The sequence below is a fragment of the Pterocles gutturalis genome, unplaced genomic scaffold (assembly GCF_000699245.1).
Source record: "Pterocles gutturalis isolate BGI_N339 unplaced genomic scaffold, ASM69924v1 scaffold3778, whole genome shotgun sequence".
Classification (NCBI taxonomy): domain Eukaryota; kingdom Metazoa; phylum Chordata; class Aves; order Pterocliformes; family Pteroclidae; genus Pterocles; species Pterocles gutturalis.
Genome location: NW_010125346.1, coordinates 16069 through 31451, shown reverse-complemented (window position 1 = coordinate 31451; position 15383 = coordinate 16069). Strand labels below are relative to the sequence as shown.

At 36.7% G+C, this 15383-nt stretch overlaps 1 protein-coding gene across 1 annotated transcript in view; it reads right to left on the bottom strand.

The window, feature by feature from the left end:
- The window catches only part of GABRG1 (gamma-aminobutyric acid (GABA) A receptor, gamma 1), a gene marked incomplete at its 5' end in the record, with an annotated part of 37148 nt that extends 23590 nt beyond the window's left edge, over positions 1-13558 (bottom strand). The window contains 2 exons of the mRNA XM_010078515.1: positions 5384-5451; positions 13396-13558. Of these exons, the coding sequence (XP_010076817.1) occupies positions 5384-5451; positions 13396-13558 (231 nt within the window). The remainder of the gene's footprint in view (positions 1-5383; positions 5452-13395) is intronic.
- Positions 13559-15383: the final 1825 nt, after the last annotated feature.

Here is a 15383-nt window from a genome sequence, read left to right as displayed (position 1 = left end):
AATGCACACACTTGACTCTCCAAAAATTTGCAGTGCTTGCATGCTGAACCCACACAGCCTTAGGAAACCTCATAAATTCTCAGATACGGACAGAATTGCATCCCTCATGCTCCTTCTTTCAGTCTTTCATCATCAAACACATAGAGGCAATGGTTCTCCTCATAATTGTCTTCTTCAAACATGAAAGCAATTCCAGCCTCCAGGAAAAGCTTCAAATGAAGTTCACAAACCACAACGAGCCCTATCAAGCACTCTTCACCCAGTCCTGAAATATTACTGTACACTGCAGCATTTGGACAGCACTGATTTATTACGTTTATGTTTCTTGTATGGTACTATGTTCACTTAGATGCACATCTCTCTGTAACAGACAAGGAAGGAGAGAGAGAGAGAGATATTTCATATCTTTCCTTTCATAATAGGATTTTTTCCTATTGTGTTTGCTAAATCCTTAAGGCAATGTGACATGGTTCACACATTTAAACTGAAGTACATGCCTAGGTATCTGCAGGATCAGGGCCTTGCTAATCCCAGAATGTATTTGTCTCTTTCTGAACCTCATCTTGCCTTTATGCTAGTTACTATTCATTCAGTAACAAAACATTTAACATAGTTCAAAAACAGAGTTAATAATACACTGATTTACAGAATAATGCACACAAAGTGTTCAGCTTTGGGTACTGGATTTCAGGGTAGCTTCAGATGATGTATCTTTGGTCATAATTACTTATATTCTAGTGTGCTTAATGTAAATTACCTGGCACTGTAAAGTAAGAGTACAAAACCTTCAGATCTTCAATACAAATTTAGTGACTAGTAGAATAAGTGCAGTGACACATCTGACCACAAAGTACAATAACACTGAGTAATCTGTATTAGGATACTGATCACATTGATACTTGAATACCTCAACAAAAAAAAAAAAAATCTGCTCCTAGTTGCTGCAACTTGAGAATGAAATGGAGTTTAGAAGTTAAAGGATGCTTAAAATTCACTACTCATACAAAATCATAAACGGCTCAATATGACATGAAAAAATGTATCCTAACAGTGCCCAGGCCATGCAGTCTGTGTACCAAAGTAGCACATTGTGTATTCTGTTAATATCCAATTTGCTCAGTCGTTTAGCTATCTTGTTAAAAATAAGTGTTCTAGGCTTCAAAGTATGGCCTTCAGCTTGTGGTCACAGTAGCTTTCAATGGATAACTAGCAAAGATTATGTGACAAAAGCTAAATCATCCTCAGAAGGGACAGAAATGTTATAAAATAACAAGGAAACTGAACTGCTTCAGTGAAGTGCAGTCCTGGAAATTTATCCTGGAATTTTCAGTCTGGACCTTCTAATACTGAGTTCCATTAATAAATACAAAAGCTGAATAGAGAATATCATCTACATCCACAGCAAGGGAAGAAAAAGATATGTAGCCCTCAAACACACGAAAATAGCAATGATGCCATAATGTTTCAAAATGTTAAATTATGACTTACAAACACACAACAAAGCAAAGGAAATTTAAAACATAATTTCATTTCTGTAAATATACATCTTTATGTATGAATACACTTATGCACAAACAGATATAGACAGACAGGTAGAGCATTTTCCTTTGGCTAGCATTTAATCTGTCAATCAGTCATTATGTCTACGCATGTCTCTAGAAATGATCTGCCTCTTTTTAACCCTTCCCCCATTTTTGTTACTTGAGCATTGTTCCACTATTTACTATATGAAACTTGATTAAACAGACATTAAGGACAGCGAAAGCATAAATTTTTCTCTTTGCTCTTCATTTTTGACACAGTGATGCAATACTGCTTCTTACTTACAGAACTGTTGCTCTATCCCTTCTTCAAAAACTTCTCTCATTTGGGGTAGCAGTCTTTTATTTTCATGAGAGTTTTGATCAAACAGGAATTACAAAGACCAGGTATTCTCTTAGTTAAAGGGAGGTAAAAATGTCTTGGAGGGCTGCCATGTCTCTCCCAACCCACTGAATTGCACTCTTGTGCGGTTTTATCAAACCACAAAAGCTGTGGTGCTGGTGTGGCTCTTCCCTGGACTCCTTGGGGTGCCAGTAGCATTTATGAACACATAGGGTTTGGGGATGAATACAGGGCAGAGAGAGCTAACTGGAGTCACAGGTAACATGGATCAACATGCATTTCACACCACCAAACAAGTTTTCTTTTTTTCATTTTGGCCCTAGTTTGGAAGGAAAGTGAAAGGTAATAAGAGTCTAACACATCTCCACAGAGGAAAACTAGGCCATAAATATTCATTGCATTTCTAAATTCTGCTAAGAAATCCCTAGACCACTGCAGAGCTATTAAGGATCAAGACTTTGTCCATAAAAAATGCACTTAGCTGCATTTTACATGATTGTTGCATGACGCATAGCATAGGTTAGCTCTCAATGACAGATTAAAAAATCTTTAGACTTAATGAGTTTTAGAAGCCTAAATACTCTGCTGATCCAGACACCTGTTAAAAATTTTATTTAGGTTGCAGATGCCTAAAGAGACTGAATGCTGTAGAAAACCATCTCTTAACCATGGGGTATCTATACTGTCTAGAATTTTGTTTAGATCTTTGTCAAACAGTGAAGGCCAAAACACAGCCTTCAAAAACAAATTACAATTAATATCATACATACACTGAAAGCATCCCTTTAATGAAATTCTATCAGACAGCAAGAGGAAAACAGATCTGAATTAAAAAAATAAATCAGTTTTCCCTCATTTATGTGTCTTCTGAAGGTTCCAGACAAACATACTCCCTTGACAAGCTGCTTCAGAATGACTGTTAGAAAAAATGTCTTCTACATCATGCTGTATTGTATCCAAACTAAATAGTTAAAGGACATTATTTGCCAGAGTGAATTAATGTATCTGGCAGACAAGTAATCCAATGGGGAATCACAGATATGTGCTTGCACATTAAGTGATCAAATGAAGGGCTAAAGACAGCCCTTGAAATTGAAGCAATTTCTGGATTATTGGTTAACAGTCTCAAACAATATTGACTCCAGGGAAACTGCCTTCCTAATGAAACCAACAGCTCACATAAAGAGAGCTTACAGGGTCAAATCTGTAATTATTATTTTGCTGAGAATGTTGTTTCCCAGATTAAAACCAACTTTTTTGGAAACCTTAATCAAATTATTTGCATATATATTGTTTTATTTGTTTTCACAAACATTTAATTTTTGTAATTATGTTAGATGCTCACATAATCCAGGTTCCTTGAGCCCAAGCAATTGTTCTTTTATGAAGGCCATAGTGCCCTTAGACTACAATTTAAATTGCTAAGTAGTTCTCTGCTCATTTTTAAAAACTATAGGATAGTTTTTGAAGTTCTATGTCTTAACGACATTTGCTTTATTACCCTTTGATGACATCCTTCATTGTTATCTTTACGCTTTTAAACACAAATCAGAAGGTTAGTGGGGTAAACATTCAGCTGATATACATTGTAACCATTGCAATCCTGCTCTCTTGTGAAGTAATATGTATTTCAATATGATGCTTCCCCTACCTTGGACTACAAGCCAGTAAGACTGGCTTTTACTAGTGCCATGGCAAGAGCATCACCATCCACTCTATGACAACTCTAGCAGATACGGGGAGACCTCTTAACGAGTGATGTGAAATAGTCCCATGGCTAATACTGTCATTACCACAAGTACACTGTGTGACAATGCTGCTTCCTAGGCTTGGGGCTGAGCAAGCAGAAGGCAGCTGTGAGCACAGGAGAGGCCATGGTACATAGCAGTGGGTAGATTGCCCAGGGGCTGCAGAGACAAGAAGAGGGCATGGAAGATCAGGTGGGGTTACCATGCAAGCCAGCCACATGCTGGTTCTTTAAAACTGGAAAACTGAAACTGTAAGCACTTCTCATTTTCAGTTCCAGCATACGCAATACCTACTGGCTATAGGCTGAACGACTTACATTGGTTACTGGAAAAGGAAGCCTCTACCATCTGCTATATCCTCCTTACAGGTATTTGCCTGTCCACACATTTTGCTTCCACAATAAGTTCCTTCAGAAGAGGAAAAAATGCAGAGAAGCAAAAGAGAAAGACTGCAGTAGGAAGACAGACAAAATCAGACACCATTTACACCAGACACAGAAATTGAAAAGTTTCCCCCACCCCATCACTCTTCTATTCTTTCATGCATTTCGTTACGTACAGCCCTGGCCTGAGACATGGACTTCCCTGCCACAACCCCAGGTAATGACAACCCTAAGCCTGTTAGATCGTTACGCTGGAATGAATACCCTTTGCCACAGATCAGCATTATCTACTTTTGGCAACTTTATCCATGGTATCCAAGTATCACTGCTTTGTCCTGCTTGGCTTCCCATCACTGAAAGTCGATATTCCCCACCCAAGCATGATGACATGTGTGTAAACCACAAGATCCTTAATACTATAGAATCACTGTGCTTTCACCAAATGCTCAGAAGCCCCCCGCACTGGCATACTCCAGCCTCAGATTGAACAAAATGCTTCTCTGCCATACCAATTCAACATTGTGAGCAATTCTCTAGGGAGGAGGAAAAGGAAAGAGGCAGGAGGCAGCTGAGCTCAAACTCACCTGAGAGCCAGTCCCAGCCTTAGTCCCGGTCAGCGGTCCCCAGAAGTCATGCAACAAGGCCTTTCTAAAGCCCCCAACACCAGCATTTCAGACAACACATAAGGCAACAGAAAATCTAAGTGATTTAAGAAAAGGCCACAGACTCAACTTCCTCCTAAGTGCTGACAACTCAGCATTGGTACCAAATACATAGGTCTGATCTCCACAGATCTGTCAGAAACTAGACGAGATGCATTGCTTAACTTCTGAAGAAACCAGCTATGTGTACACAGACATACACACTCCCTCTCACACACTGAGGAGGACCCAGTAAGGCTAAATAAGACATGGAAAAAGGAGGAAAAAAGAGCTAATTAAATTTTTTTTTCTGTGAATTTGAAAAATAATAAATCACTGCACTGAAAATAGTTTTATTCACAAATATTGGTTCAACTGTTATTTTTCTTAATGTCTGAAGAGTAGCTCCAGGAAATTATACTGGGATAGAGAGAAACCAAGCATAAACAAACACAGTGAGGATGTCCAACATAAACCAAAATAAAGACCTGATACAATCTAATCTATGTGGCCTCACTCTTTTTTAAACATTAAGTATACTTTTTAAAATTACAACAATTTCAAACAGAGTCTAAACGTGTTTCTGCAATAATCACAGTCATATCCAATAGCATAAGAATACACAGTAAGAAGTAAAGGAAGTTATTTGAATGAGAATAAAATTATTTCATAATATCAACCCATAGCATCATTCAGATAATGTTTTCTGACAATAATCAGAACTTACCATATTGATTGGGTCAACTGGGCCAATGCTGTTAACATAGACATCTGTTTCAATTACCGTAGTTCTCACTAAACAAAACAGTAACCATAATAATTACATATTTAATTAACTCTGTACATTGTTAGTGTAATCTAACCTCTTTAGTAAAACTGACAATAAATTTGATAGTCTTTTATTAGATTCAGAATAATTAAATCTCTGGTTTGTTTATTCTGTGAAGGATCATATATGACTCGGTTCCCTTATTCCATATGAATTGTTAGGATTATCGAGACAATTTTTTTACTTCTTAATGCAATCCCCACCCGTGCTTTGTGAACAGATACAAAATAGATGCAAAAGATGTAAAAGGTTAAGGGAGGAAACACAAAACCAAAAACTGTCTTCCAACGTAAACAGTTAATCATAAACAGAAAAAAATGTTTGGAAAAAAAATGCTTATACAACAAATCATGAGGCCTGGGAGAAAATGTGTTTATCAGCTGTAAGCAATCAATAAGCAGTGCGTTCTTTCAATTCCTATTGAAGATATATTACAAAAATAAAATAACTTTTCACCACAGATTTATTCAATTCATGCAATTATAGCACACTGAAGGATTACTAACATCCTTTCACCAGTTTGATTAATAAACTGATTCACACACAAAACTGAAAGCTCATTAAGTGAAAGTCATTTTTAAATTAAACATTTCCAAATTAATTTTTCTTTAAAAAATACAGTGAAATCACTCTCACCAGGCAGACAAAAATTAACTGCTTTAAAAATATATTCTCTTACAGAATATACTCTTTCTGTACACTTACAGACGGGCAAAAAGTCTACATGACTTCCCATGAAAGTCACATCTGAAGTACAAGTGACACTGACAATTCGGTTGTTTCCTTCTTACTGCTTTATAGAGGAAAAAGGTACAAATGGAAGACGTCAGGATGCATTTTAACACCATCAATTTACCAAGCATTTTCTTCTAGCTTGTAATGAAGAGGAAGAATGTGGACACAAGAGGCCATACATCTTAGTCTCCAATGTAATGAAGAGAGTTAATAATAAGGCTCTGCTGGTCTTTCTCCCATGATCTGGCACATTAAAATGAAGCATCTCTGTCCATCTGCAGATGGAAAAGATGGAAAGTACAAGCAAAAAGGTACCTGGATTTCATAGGAGAGGGACCCTAGGTCACCAGATTTAATTTCTTTACACTGCAAACCATCAGGGATTGCCCAAGTGCTCTATAACAAAACCAAAATCTTAACTAACAGGATTTTTCAAATCTCAAAAATCTGAAACTCAGACACACAGAAAGAAACAGGGTATAACTAACATCCTTGTCAGCTATGACAGGCAAGATATGTTTACTAAATATCTTAAGATACCTTTTGCCTGCCAGTCTCACTTGGAAGGACACTTCCCCTGATTCCAAATCTGATTAATGGTGTGACCCTGAGCCTGACAACGAGACACATCATTGAGGCTGCACAAAGGATTTTCTGTATAACCACTGAGCACAGGGTCACTTGATCACCATCCCGTCCCCAGCATGCTTCACAGAAAGTTTGTAAACAGACTCTGGAAATCAATTTATTTCCTGGGGGGTGTGGGGGAAAAAAGTACTTCCTGAGCCGCAAGTTTTTTCATTATCTGCAGGGCTCATAAGGGAAGGGAGACAACACAAGTATTCTTATCCACAGACTGAAAAATCAGAGTAAAAGAAGTATATAATACATTTGTATATAGACATATGCATAGAATATTTTACATATGCCACATCTCGCAAACACATATCCTCTTCCTTTAATTTTGCAACCTTATTTATCTATCTAACAGCAACCCCACTGCTACACCAGAATATGAGAAGGTGGATCAAAGTGTATCTTGCCTCATTCCTCAAGCAATGCTGAAGCCACCATTTTTTTCTTGTATTAGTAGGAAACATTTAATTCTCCTTAGTGCTAGGAAATCTTGTTTTGATCTGAGGTGCAAGTCTCTGACTCCAACTTTTGGCACTGCCTAGTCATGTATCAAACCTCGTCTTCAGACACAAGTACCTATGCACAGTGATTAAGATCATCTCTGAAACTAGACTTCAGTATGCTGAACAGTTCATTCTGCATACTGCAAATGCAACCTTAGAGATACTCTGTTCAGCTTTAACTTCTAACCTTGCTCCATCTTTTCCAGATTCTTCTTGAAATGTGGACACCGGAATGGAGAATTTTTGTAACAGTGTTATCAGTGCTGCATGAACATTTCCAGACTTCTTGTGTTCCTTTTCAAAAGGGACTTACCTCAGGACAATGCTCAGGGGATGCACACCTAAGATCTTTTGCAACACGAAATATCCGAGTTTTCCCCTAAATCACTGCTTCACTATGCAGAATCTCTCACCTTGAAATATGACCCACAGGCTTCCTCCCCGGGCACCTCCTTCTCTCCCCCCCCCCCCCCAACAATTTTTGTGTCTCCAGTTTTACTGAAGAAGCAAGTTATTATTCCGCAGATACAACCTCTCCCTTTCCAACAGTCTTTGTGTCACTTGCCAACTTTACTACAAAAATTAATTGCTGAAACCATTCAAAATATCATTATTCTTGATAAAGACTTTCCTATGACACCAAACAGTAAACGCCCCAACCACTGATATTTCCTTATTAACAGCTAAATTTTGAGAACCGTCAGTGAGCAATGGGGCTGTGCCAATTTTGTGAAATTCCAGCTTGCAGCAAGCAGTACTTGCCACAAGGGCTGTCCTGTAATGCACCATGGAGTTCAGTTTGCCTTTTCCATATTGCTCTGAGTAAGATTATTAGTGCTATTAAGAGCCAATGAAGAGTCTGAAAATCTGCCCCTGCTGAAATTATTTTAATTGACCCAAATGATCCAGAGAAACAGATCCAACTGAAGAAGACTGGAAGAGGCTGTTTTGTTACCTTAGTTCTTCCATGGGGTACAGAGCGAAGTGAATTAGAAGAAATAATTCATTCTTCTCATGTTCTTGAATTAGAAGTGATACGCGTCCATGAAAATGACAAATGCTGGAGGAAAATACATTCTTTATACTCATTTGACATCCATATAATTACTATTGTTCATTTACTCTCCACAAAGAGCTAACAGAGAAAGATGGTTTGAGAAGATGTTTCTACAGTGAACACTTCCCTTTTTTTCACTTTAAAAATTTGGTATTAGTGATGAAAACACTACAAGAAGGCTATTTAACACATCCTGCACGAAGTGCTATAGAACAGTACTGTAAACTTACAGAAGCTTCCAAGGAAGGGCAGAAAGAGTACACTTTAAATATTTACCCTGAAAGATAATATGAGCAAGTAGAGTAAGAAGGTGAGAGGATGACAGATTGCATACACAACAGAGAAAGAGAAGAGCACCAAGAGGCAGCTGCCCCCAAGGGATAGTTCATCACCTCCTAACGTAGCTGTAGCACACAAGGAACCTGCTTGCTAAACCCAATCTAGAGAGATTTACTCAATTTCTGATCTCCTGCTTTGGCACCTTTTCTTCACTAGACTAAACTTCTCTTCCTCTGGTTTAAAAGGTTTGACTGCCATTGAGCATCACCTAACACCAGCACAGAGCTAAGGACAGTCTTGTCCCAAGGAAAAAATATAGTAAATAAGTGACTCTTGTGTCTGGAATTCAAGAGTAAGAATGAACTTCCCAACAAGCAGCATGACCTGGAAAGAAGTGTCTCTCAGCAGGCATGGACCACTACCCTTCTAGTAACAGATGATGCTGCATAACGCCCAGGCATATTCTGAACACCAGTTTGAATTCAAAATTTTTATTTGGAAAAATGTTTACCCTCAACTAGAAAAATCATAGTGATACAAACCTACCTCAGTCATTGACAAATCATTTTAGTAATTGGTCTCGCTATCAAAAGTGCCTCTTTTTTAGCCTGTATTTATCCAGGCCCAATTTTCAGCTTTTGATATTTGAAATACTCCACCTGCTACATTGAAAAGCTCTCCTTATCAGTTATTCTCAGTCTATAAACCCCCATCTTCTGACAGAAATTATTATCATTATTGTAAAAGTGCAGAACATGCATTTTTTATTGCTTAATATTGCTCCATTTTAATTACTCCAATCCTCAACATTATGCAATAGCATGTTAGTCCATCTAAATTCACTAACCAGTTCCTGTAGTTTGCCACAATTTCCCATTTTGGAATAAAGGTCTAAGATATATCACCTTTTTTATTCTTATTACTTATCATGCTATTTAACTTAAAGTAAGACCACTTTTGATAATTTCATCCAGGCTTGTTTTCTTTGAGCAAGTTTTCTATAACTCCTCATTAATTGCCTAAAGAAACATTTCTTCTTGGTGATAAAGCCAATAAATCAGCAAATAAATTATGTGACTACCACATTCAGGAATAACAGAGGCCTTCAACTTGCAATAGTTTTTAATGGAATAGTATCATTCTCACAACCAGTTACCTAAGAATATTACTTATATGGCTAACTATATTGAAAGTTCGGTCTCAAGTGTCTGCAGCAGGCTTTCAGCTCCATCTCTGAAAATTTTTTTCAATGTGATTTTGATGAAAGTAGAGCCCTGTTCTCCACTTCTTTTACCTTTTTATTTAAGAGACCCATCTTTAGCAAATACTCCTACTCCACCACTTTTATTAATTCCATAATTTCCTATGCAGTGCACAGATCTAGTACCTTTAACATTCACTGCATATGCTCTTCTACATCTTGCTCGTTTTTAAATTTCCTTCAATTCTTGCAAAATATTCTTCATCTCAGAATACATACCTCTCTACCTTTACCTGATACTTTCCTGCTTATTTACACTTATTACTTTCCTGTCTACATCATCCTTTCATCAACACTACATTAAGAGCACCTGTTCAACAGAATATCCCCCTAATATCCTTATCTTTCCAGCCTCTATTAGTCTCTTGAAACTCCATTTTTTGTTCATCTGTCCTTTACATCCCTGAGTACAGGGCTTTTCACATTAGTGCACCGAGATGCAATTACTTACCCATGCCCTGCTTACAGGGCCATTTCAACTATCCAAATTTCTCTAGGAATCCAATTTCTCTATGTCCACAAGCAATCACACTCACCATTCTTAAAATTTCTATCCATTCTATCCATTACAAACTGTTGATTGAAAACACTCAATTAGAGCTGTAGATATGTGATGATTATTCCTTATTTTTAATTAAACTTTCAGATTGACCAACTGTGTTCACCTACATAACAGACGTATTCATCTACATACTACACAACATTGGACATGAGACATAGCTGGAAAAAATGTGTTGTACATTGATAGGTTAATACTAATATATTGGTGTTGCTAAGGTATGAGAAATGGAACAGGGTGCAGCCAGAATTCTTTCCTCCGCAAAGAAAAGTTGAAACATAACAGTCCTTGATCCAGGAACGAAGATAAAATAGTGTGGTATAAAACCAGGTAGCCAAAAGGTAACTTTGCAGTGAGAATAATACTGCTTTATTAATATCTCAACACTCCAAGGTTGCATCTTTAATTAAAGGGATTTATAGAACACATAGGAGACTTCACCTATTACTACTTCATACTGAGCAGAAGGTACTTTAATACTAGTACCTTCATGCTCCAAATATCTCAAAGTATATTACACATATTGTGTTAAAGGCTAGTAAGATCAATAAACATAGCAAAGGGTTGCAGTTAAGAAATCACTACAGTTCACGGACATTTGAATGAAACAGAAAATGGCAGGGTGTGGTTTTCTCCTACTAAATTTCAGTAGTGCTTCTGAAGTTTCAATTTTCATTTGGCTCTCCTTTATCATCTCCCTCAACTAACTGCATGTTTAACAATGAAAGCCCTTATCTCAGTTTGAGATGCTGAAATTCTGTGTCAACATCAGGAAGAAAACAAAATTCTACTTTGTTATTCAAACCCAAAAAGTCCAGGTTCAAAACAAAGGATGTTGCTATTGTAACTGAGCTTTGTAATTCAATAGTAAAAATGTTCTGTGGGGTATTATTGCTTTGAAAGATAATTAGAATTCCAGTTCAATAATCTTGTTGTGCAAGTACTGACATATACTGTGAAGATGTGGAATCTGACACCAGATTTTATCCACATAATTGAAGCAGACTAATCCAAATACACTATAACCTGATTTTGTTTTTCTGTCTGTTAAATACCTGCTGCAGTTCCCATGCAGCTGGACAGAATACAATGCCTTAACCCAACGTTGGAAATTTCATCTTACGCTGTCCAAAATTTCTGCCATGTGGCAGAAGTCTGGAACTTCCATCCACAAGACAGTCAGTCTTAATGTCTGTTCTCCTGGCAACAAAGTGAAGAGTCCCAAATGTCTCCTGCTTGCATCTGGCTGTTATTCATGAACTTTATGTTTTAATATATTGGATAGAGGCAGGTCTCAGATAACAGAGATCAAATTGGTACAAAAGTATTGCACCAAGAGAGCAAAGAAGAAAAAGAAACACAGCACTCATGTGAGAGAAGCTAGAACCAAGCATCTTCTTTCAGGAACTGATATTTGGAATTCAAAAAGTTATACATTGAGCAAAGGTAAGGACTACACCAAAATTTTTCCATGCCCATCTAAATCTCTTTGACGTACCAGAATAAACTCCTCCTTCCCTATTTTCCCTCCATGTATTTCTAAGTTTTATGAGGAGAGAAGCGAAACACAATTCTCTTTTCTTTCATCCTCACCTACCAGCTAATCATTAGAAGGAATCCTAGTGGAAGCAGTTCCCCCATCATCCCTTTGCTGTCTGTGGCATCAAGACGTTGGGGAAAAAAAAGTAATGCTATACATCTGTCACATGTTAAAAATTTAAGGAAAAATATGTTGGAAGACTTTTATTGTGGTCTAAATATTCGCAGTAATTCAATCAAATGAATGTGAAGGCAAAGACTTATAACAAACTTCATAAGATTCACGTGATTGTATTATGACAGGGAGAGAAAAATTGCCATTCAGTATCTTCAGGATAACAGTCAACAACAAAACAGAACTAAGAAATGTGGAGAAGAAAACAATTTGTCAGAAGCTTTCAAAATAAAATACTTTGTTTGAGATTGCATCTCTCTGTTCTCCTACATAAATGAAACAAGTCTAGATTGTTGCACTGTTTATCATATAAGCAGCTTACAGACTTACATGGCATTCCTTTGATAGGGGATGCCAAGAATTTAACAAATAATTATGTCTTCCACCTCTCCCTTCACAGTTCAGGAGGCAAAGTCTGAGAAAATAAATCATTTTTCTTAGTTTGAGCCAGTACGCATGTGGTAGACAAGAGTTGGAGAGGTTTCTTGTATTACATATTTTCAACACAAGGTTCTTCCAAATATTTACATTTAACAGTTATATGCAAACTGATGCTTTGACTATTGAAAGACAAAGTTGCCTTCCTACTAGCTGCAAAGTTTGATCTATATTAACGAAGTCTTCCTTCCTATATTCCTCTAGAAAATATATAATCCTGTTATATTTTTAGATTCTTATGAAGATTTTAAAAATCTCAGCTAAGAGAAGAAGAGAGCTGCTTTGAGCTAAATTTGCTCAAAATACACACTTAAAATGTATTTTCTACAGTAAAAGTAAAAATATCTAAGAATAATTCTTTAACAAACTCCTACAGACTCAAGATCGAATTTTTAAATAACCATGGCTGGTTTATATCTACAATTCTTTCTGTCAAAAGATCTTAGTTAAACAAAGCAAAATATAATTGCTTTTTAATGATTTATTATAGATTATCCACCATCCCAAAAAAGTAATACTTTACATAAGAAAAGAGATTGTAAACATAACATAAGTATTCTGCTCTTGCATAGAACATTATTTTTACCAGTTCCAGAAAACTATCGCATTTTATTGCTGTGATATTTAGCTTGCTATATGAAGTTTTAAAATTAAGCAGATTTTTGCCATCTTTGATGAACCCCCTCTGGTTCACATCTTCTATTTACTGAACTACTTTAAGGGCTTACCCCCAATATCTGGACGGAGCTTATTGTCATATCCTTGAAGTAAGGAGTCCAGTATGTGAGTTACATCCCCACCATGAATCTTTGGTGCAAGGACCCATGTTTTATTCACCATTAGATCTTCATCATCCTCATCATCTGCTTTATCAGCTCTATGGTGAGTGAACAAAAAAAAACAAAAAAACAAGGTTAGAAAAAAAACAGTGAAACTAAGTACACAAGAGGTGAAGAAGAAACTGATAAAATATTGAACACTATTTAGAGTATTTTACAAAAACCCAAATGCATTCTGGTGCCAACAGAAAGAGGTAGACTCTTATTTAAACCACCAACATCTTGTTTTGTGGTAGAAGGGAGTGCAAGCTAATAAACACGTCAAGAGAAGCACTAACACATCACTCAAAGAAAAAAAAAAAAAACGAGTCCAACTCATAAAAGCAGCAGCAGGCATGATCTTACTGTCAGCCTTTTCCTGTTTTAAAACCAAAAACATAATTCTCAAGCTTTTCCTTACATGTATGCAATTTTCAAAAGATGGTTACAGATATTTCTAAGAGATGCTTAATCATGGCAATAGATACATCTTAGTGTCAAGAATATTAACAGAATCTCCTTCCTAGTAGCCTCCATTCTAACTATGATATAAAAAAATAAGACTTGTGTACTTTATTCAAATTTTAAGAAAGCAAACATATTACATCCATGTGCTATGACTAACATTTCACAAAAGCTGCAGTCATGTGTCAATTCTGTATCTAAACATATATGTGGTATAGTTAAAATGTTGTTACCATTCCTTTCAGTTCGGAAGATAGTTTTAGCTACCTATTTTATCAAGATTAAACAAATGCACAAGGAAAAAACACATTCATTGACTGCCTATCTTTTAATTAGATGAGCAGCAATATATATCACTAAGTCATTAGAAAAGTCAAAGAATGTCTGGAAGTAGTTTTCTCTCCATTTGAGACAAATTAGTGTGGACTTAAGTATTCCTCCAGTGTTAAAGTTTGCAATCTATATTACTCATGCAGCATATTTCAGGGAACTGCTACGGGCTCCAAGTCAAGCAAAGTGCATCAGACTGATAGCAGTAACTCTGACAGTCACACAACGTATCTTCACAAATGGACACTGGCTAGCGATTATTACAGAGTGTATGCAATCCATACAAATCAGTTCCAATGTTAGCACAAGCACAGATATTCCAGTAAAAGAATGGAATTAAATTACCATCCTTGTATCAATTTGTATTGTACACCACAACTAAAAATGTTACTACTCTATTATTACAAAGGGATTTCAGGGCTTCTAAATTACACAAGTATACACTACCCTCAAAACTAAGGGCAATTTTTTTCAGTAAATGTCCTACAGGAATGAAGGCCACCAGCATCTTCCACACAGAGACAACACTACACCTTCAGAGGGAAAGGATAGAAAAAGTCAGGAAAGGGCAGACATGGAGTAGGCATGCCTGGTGTTTATTGTGCTCCTTTGTGGGAACGCACCAAACCAGTCTGTATTCGTAAGACCTTGCATCACCTCTCAGATAACACTAGCACATCCCACTGAAAATCAAGACTATTATGGCTGTGGAAACTGCTCAGTGGTTTTGGCATGCCTGCTTAATTTGGGAAGTGCAACAGGGAACTTGCCACAGCTCAGTAGCTTCCTAGAGGATGAACAAAAGGCACTACTCAGATATCAGGACTTTCATACCTAGCTTGCCGCAAACAAGTTGCAAGAGTCTATTATCGCTGAAAGTAATATGTAATCTAAATACAAGGTTCACTCACATCTTCTCCTTTAACAGTCTGAAAAGTACTTTCATTATTTTAAATTGAAATGCACTGTAAAATACTTAATCTTTACTGCACTACATAGACATTATAGAAATGTCTGATATTAAATATTTAACATTTCCCATTAGCAGGATTCCACTAACGGGAGCACTAAAAGAAGTAGAAAGATAAGTTTTGTAAATGTAA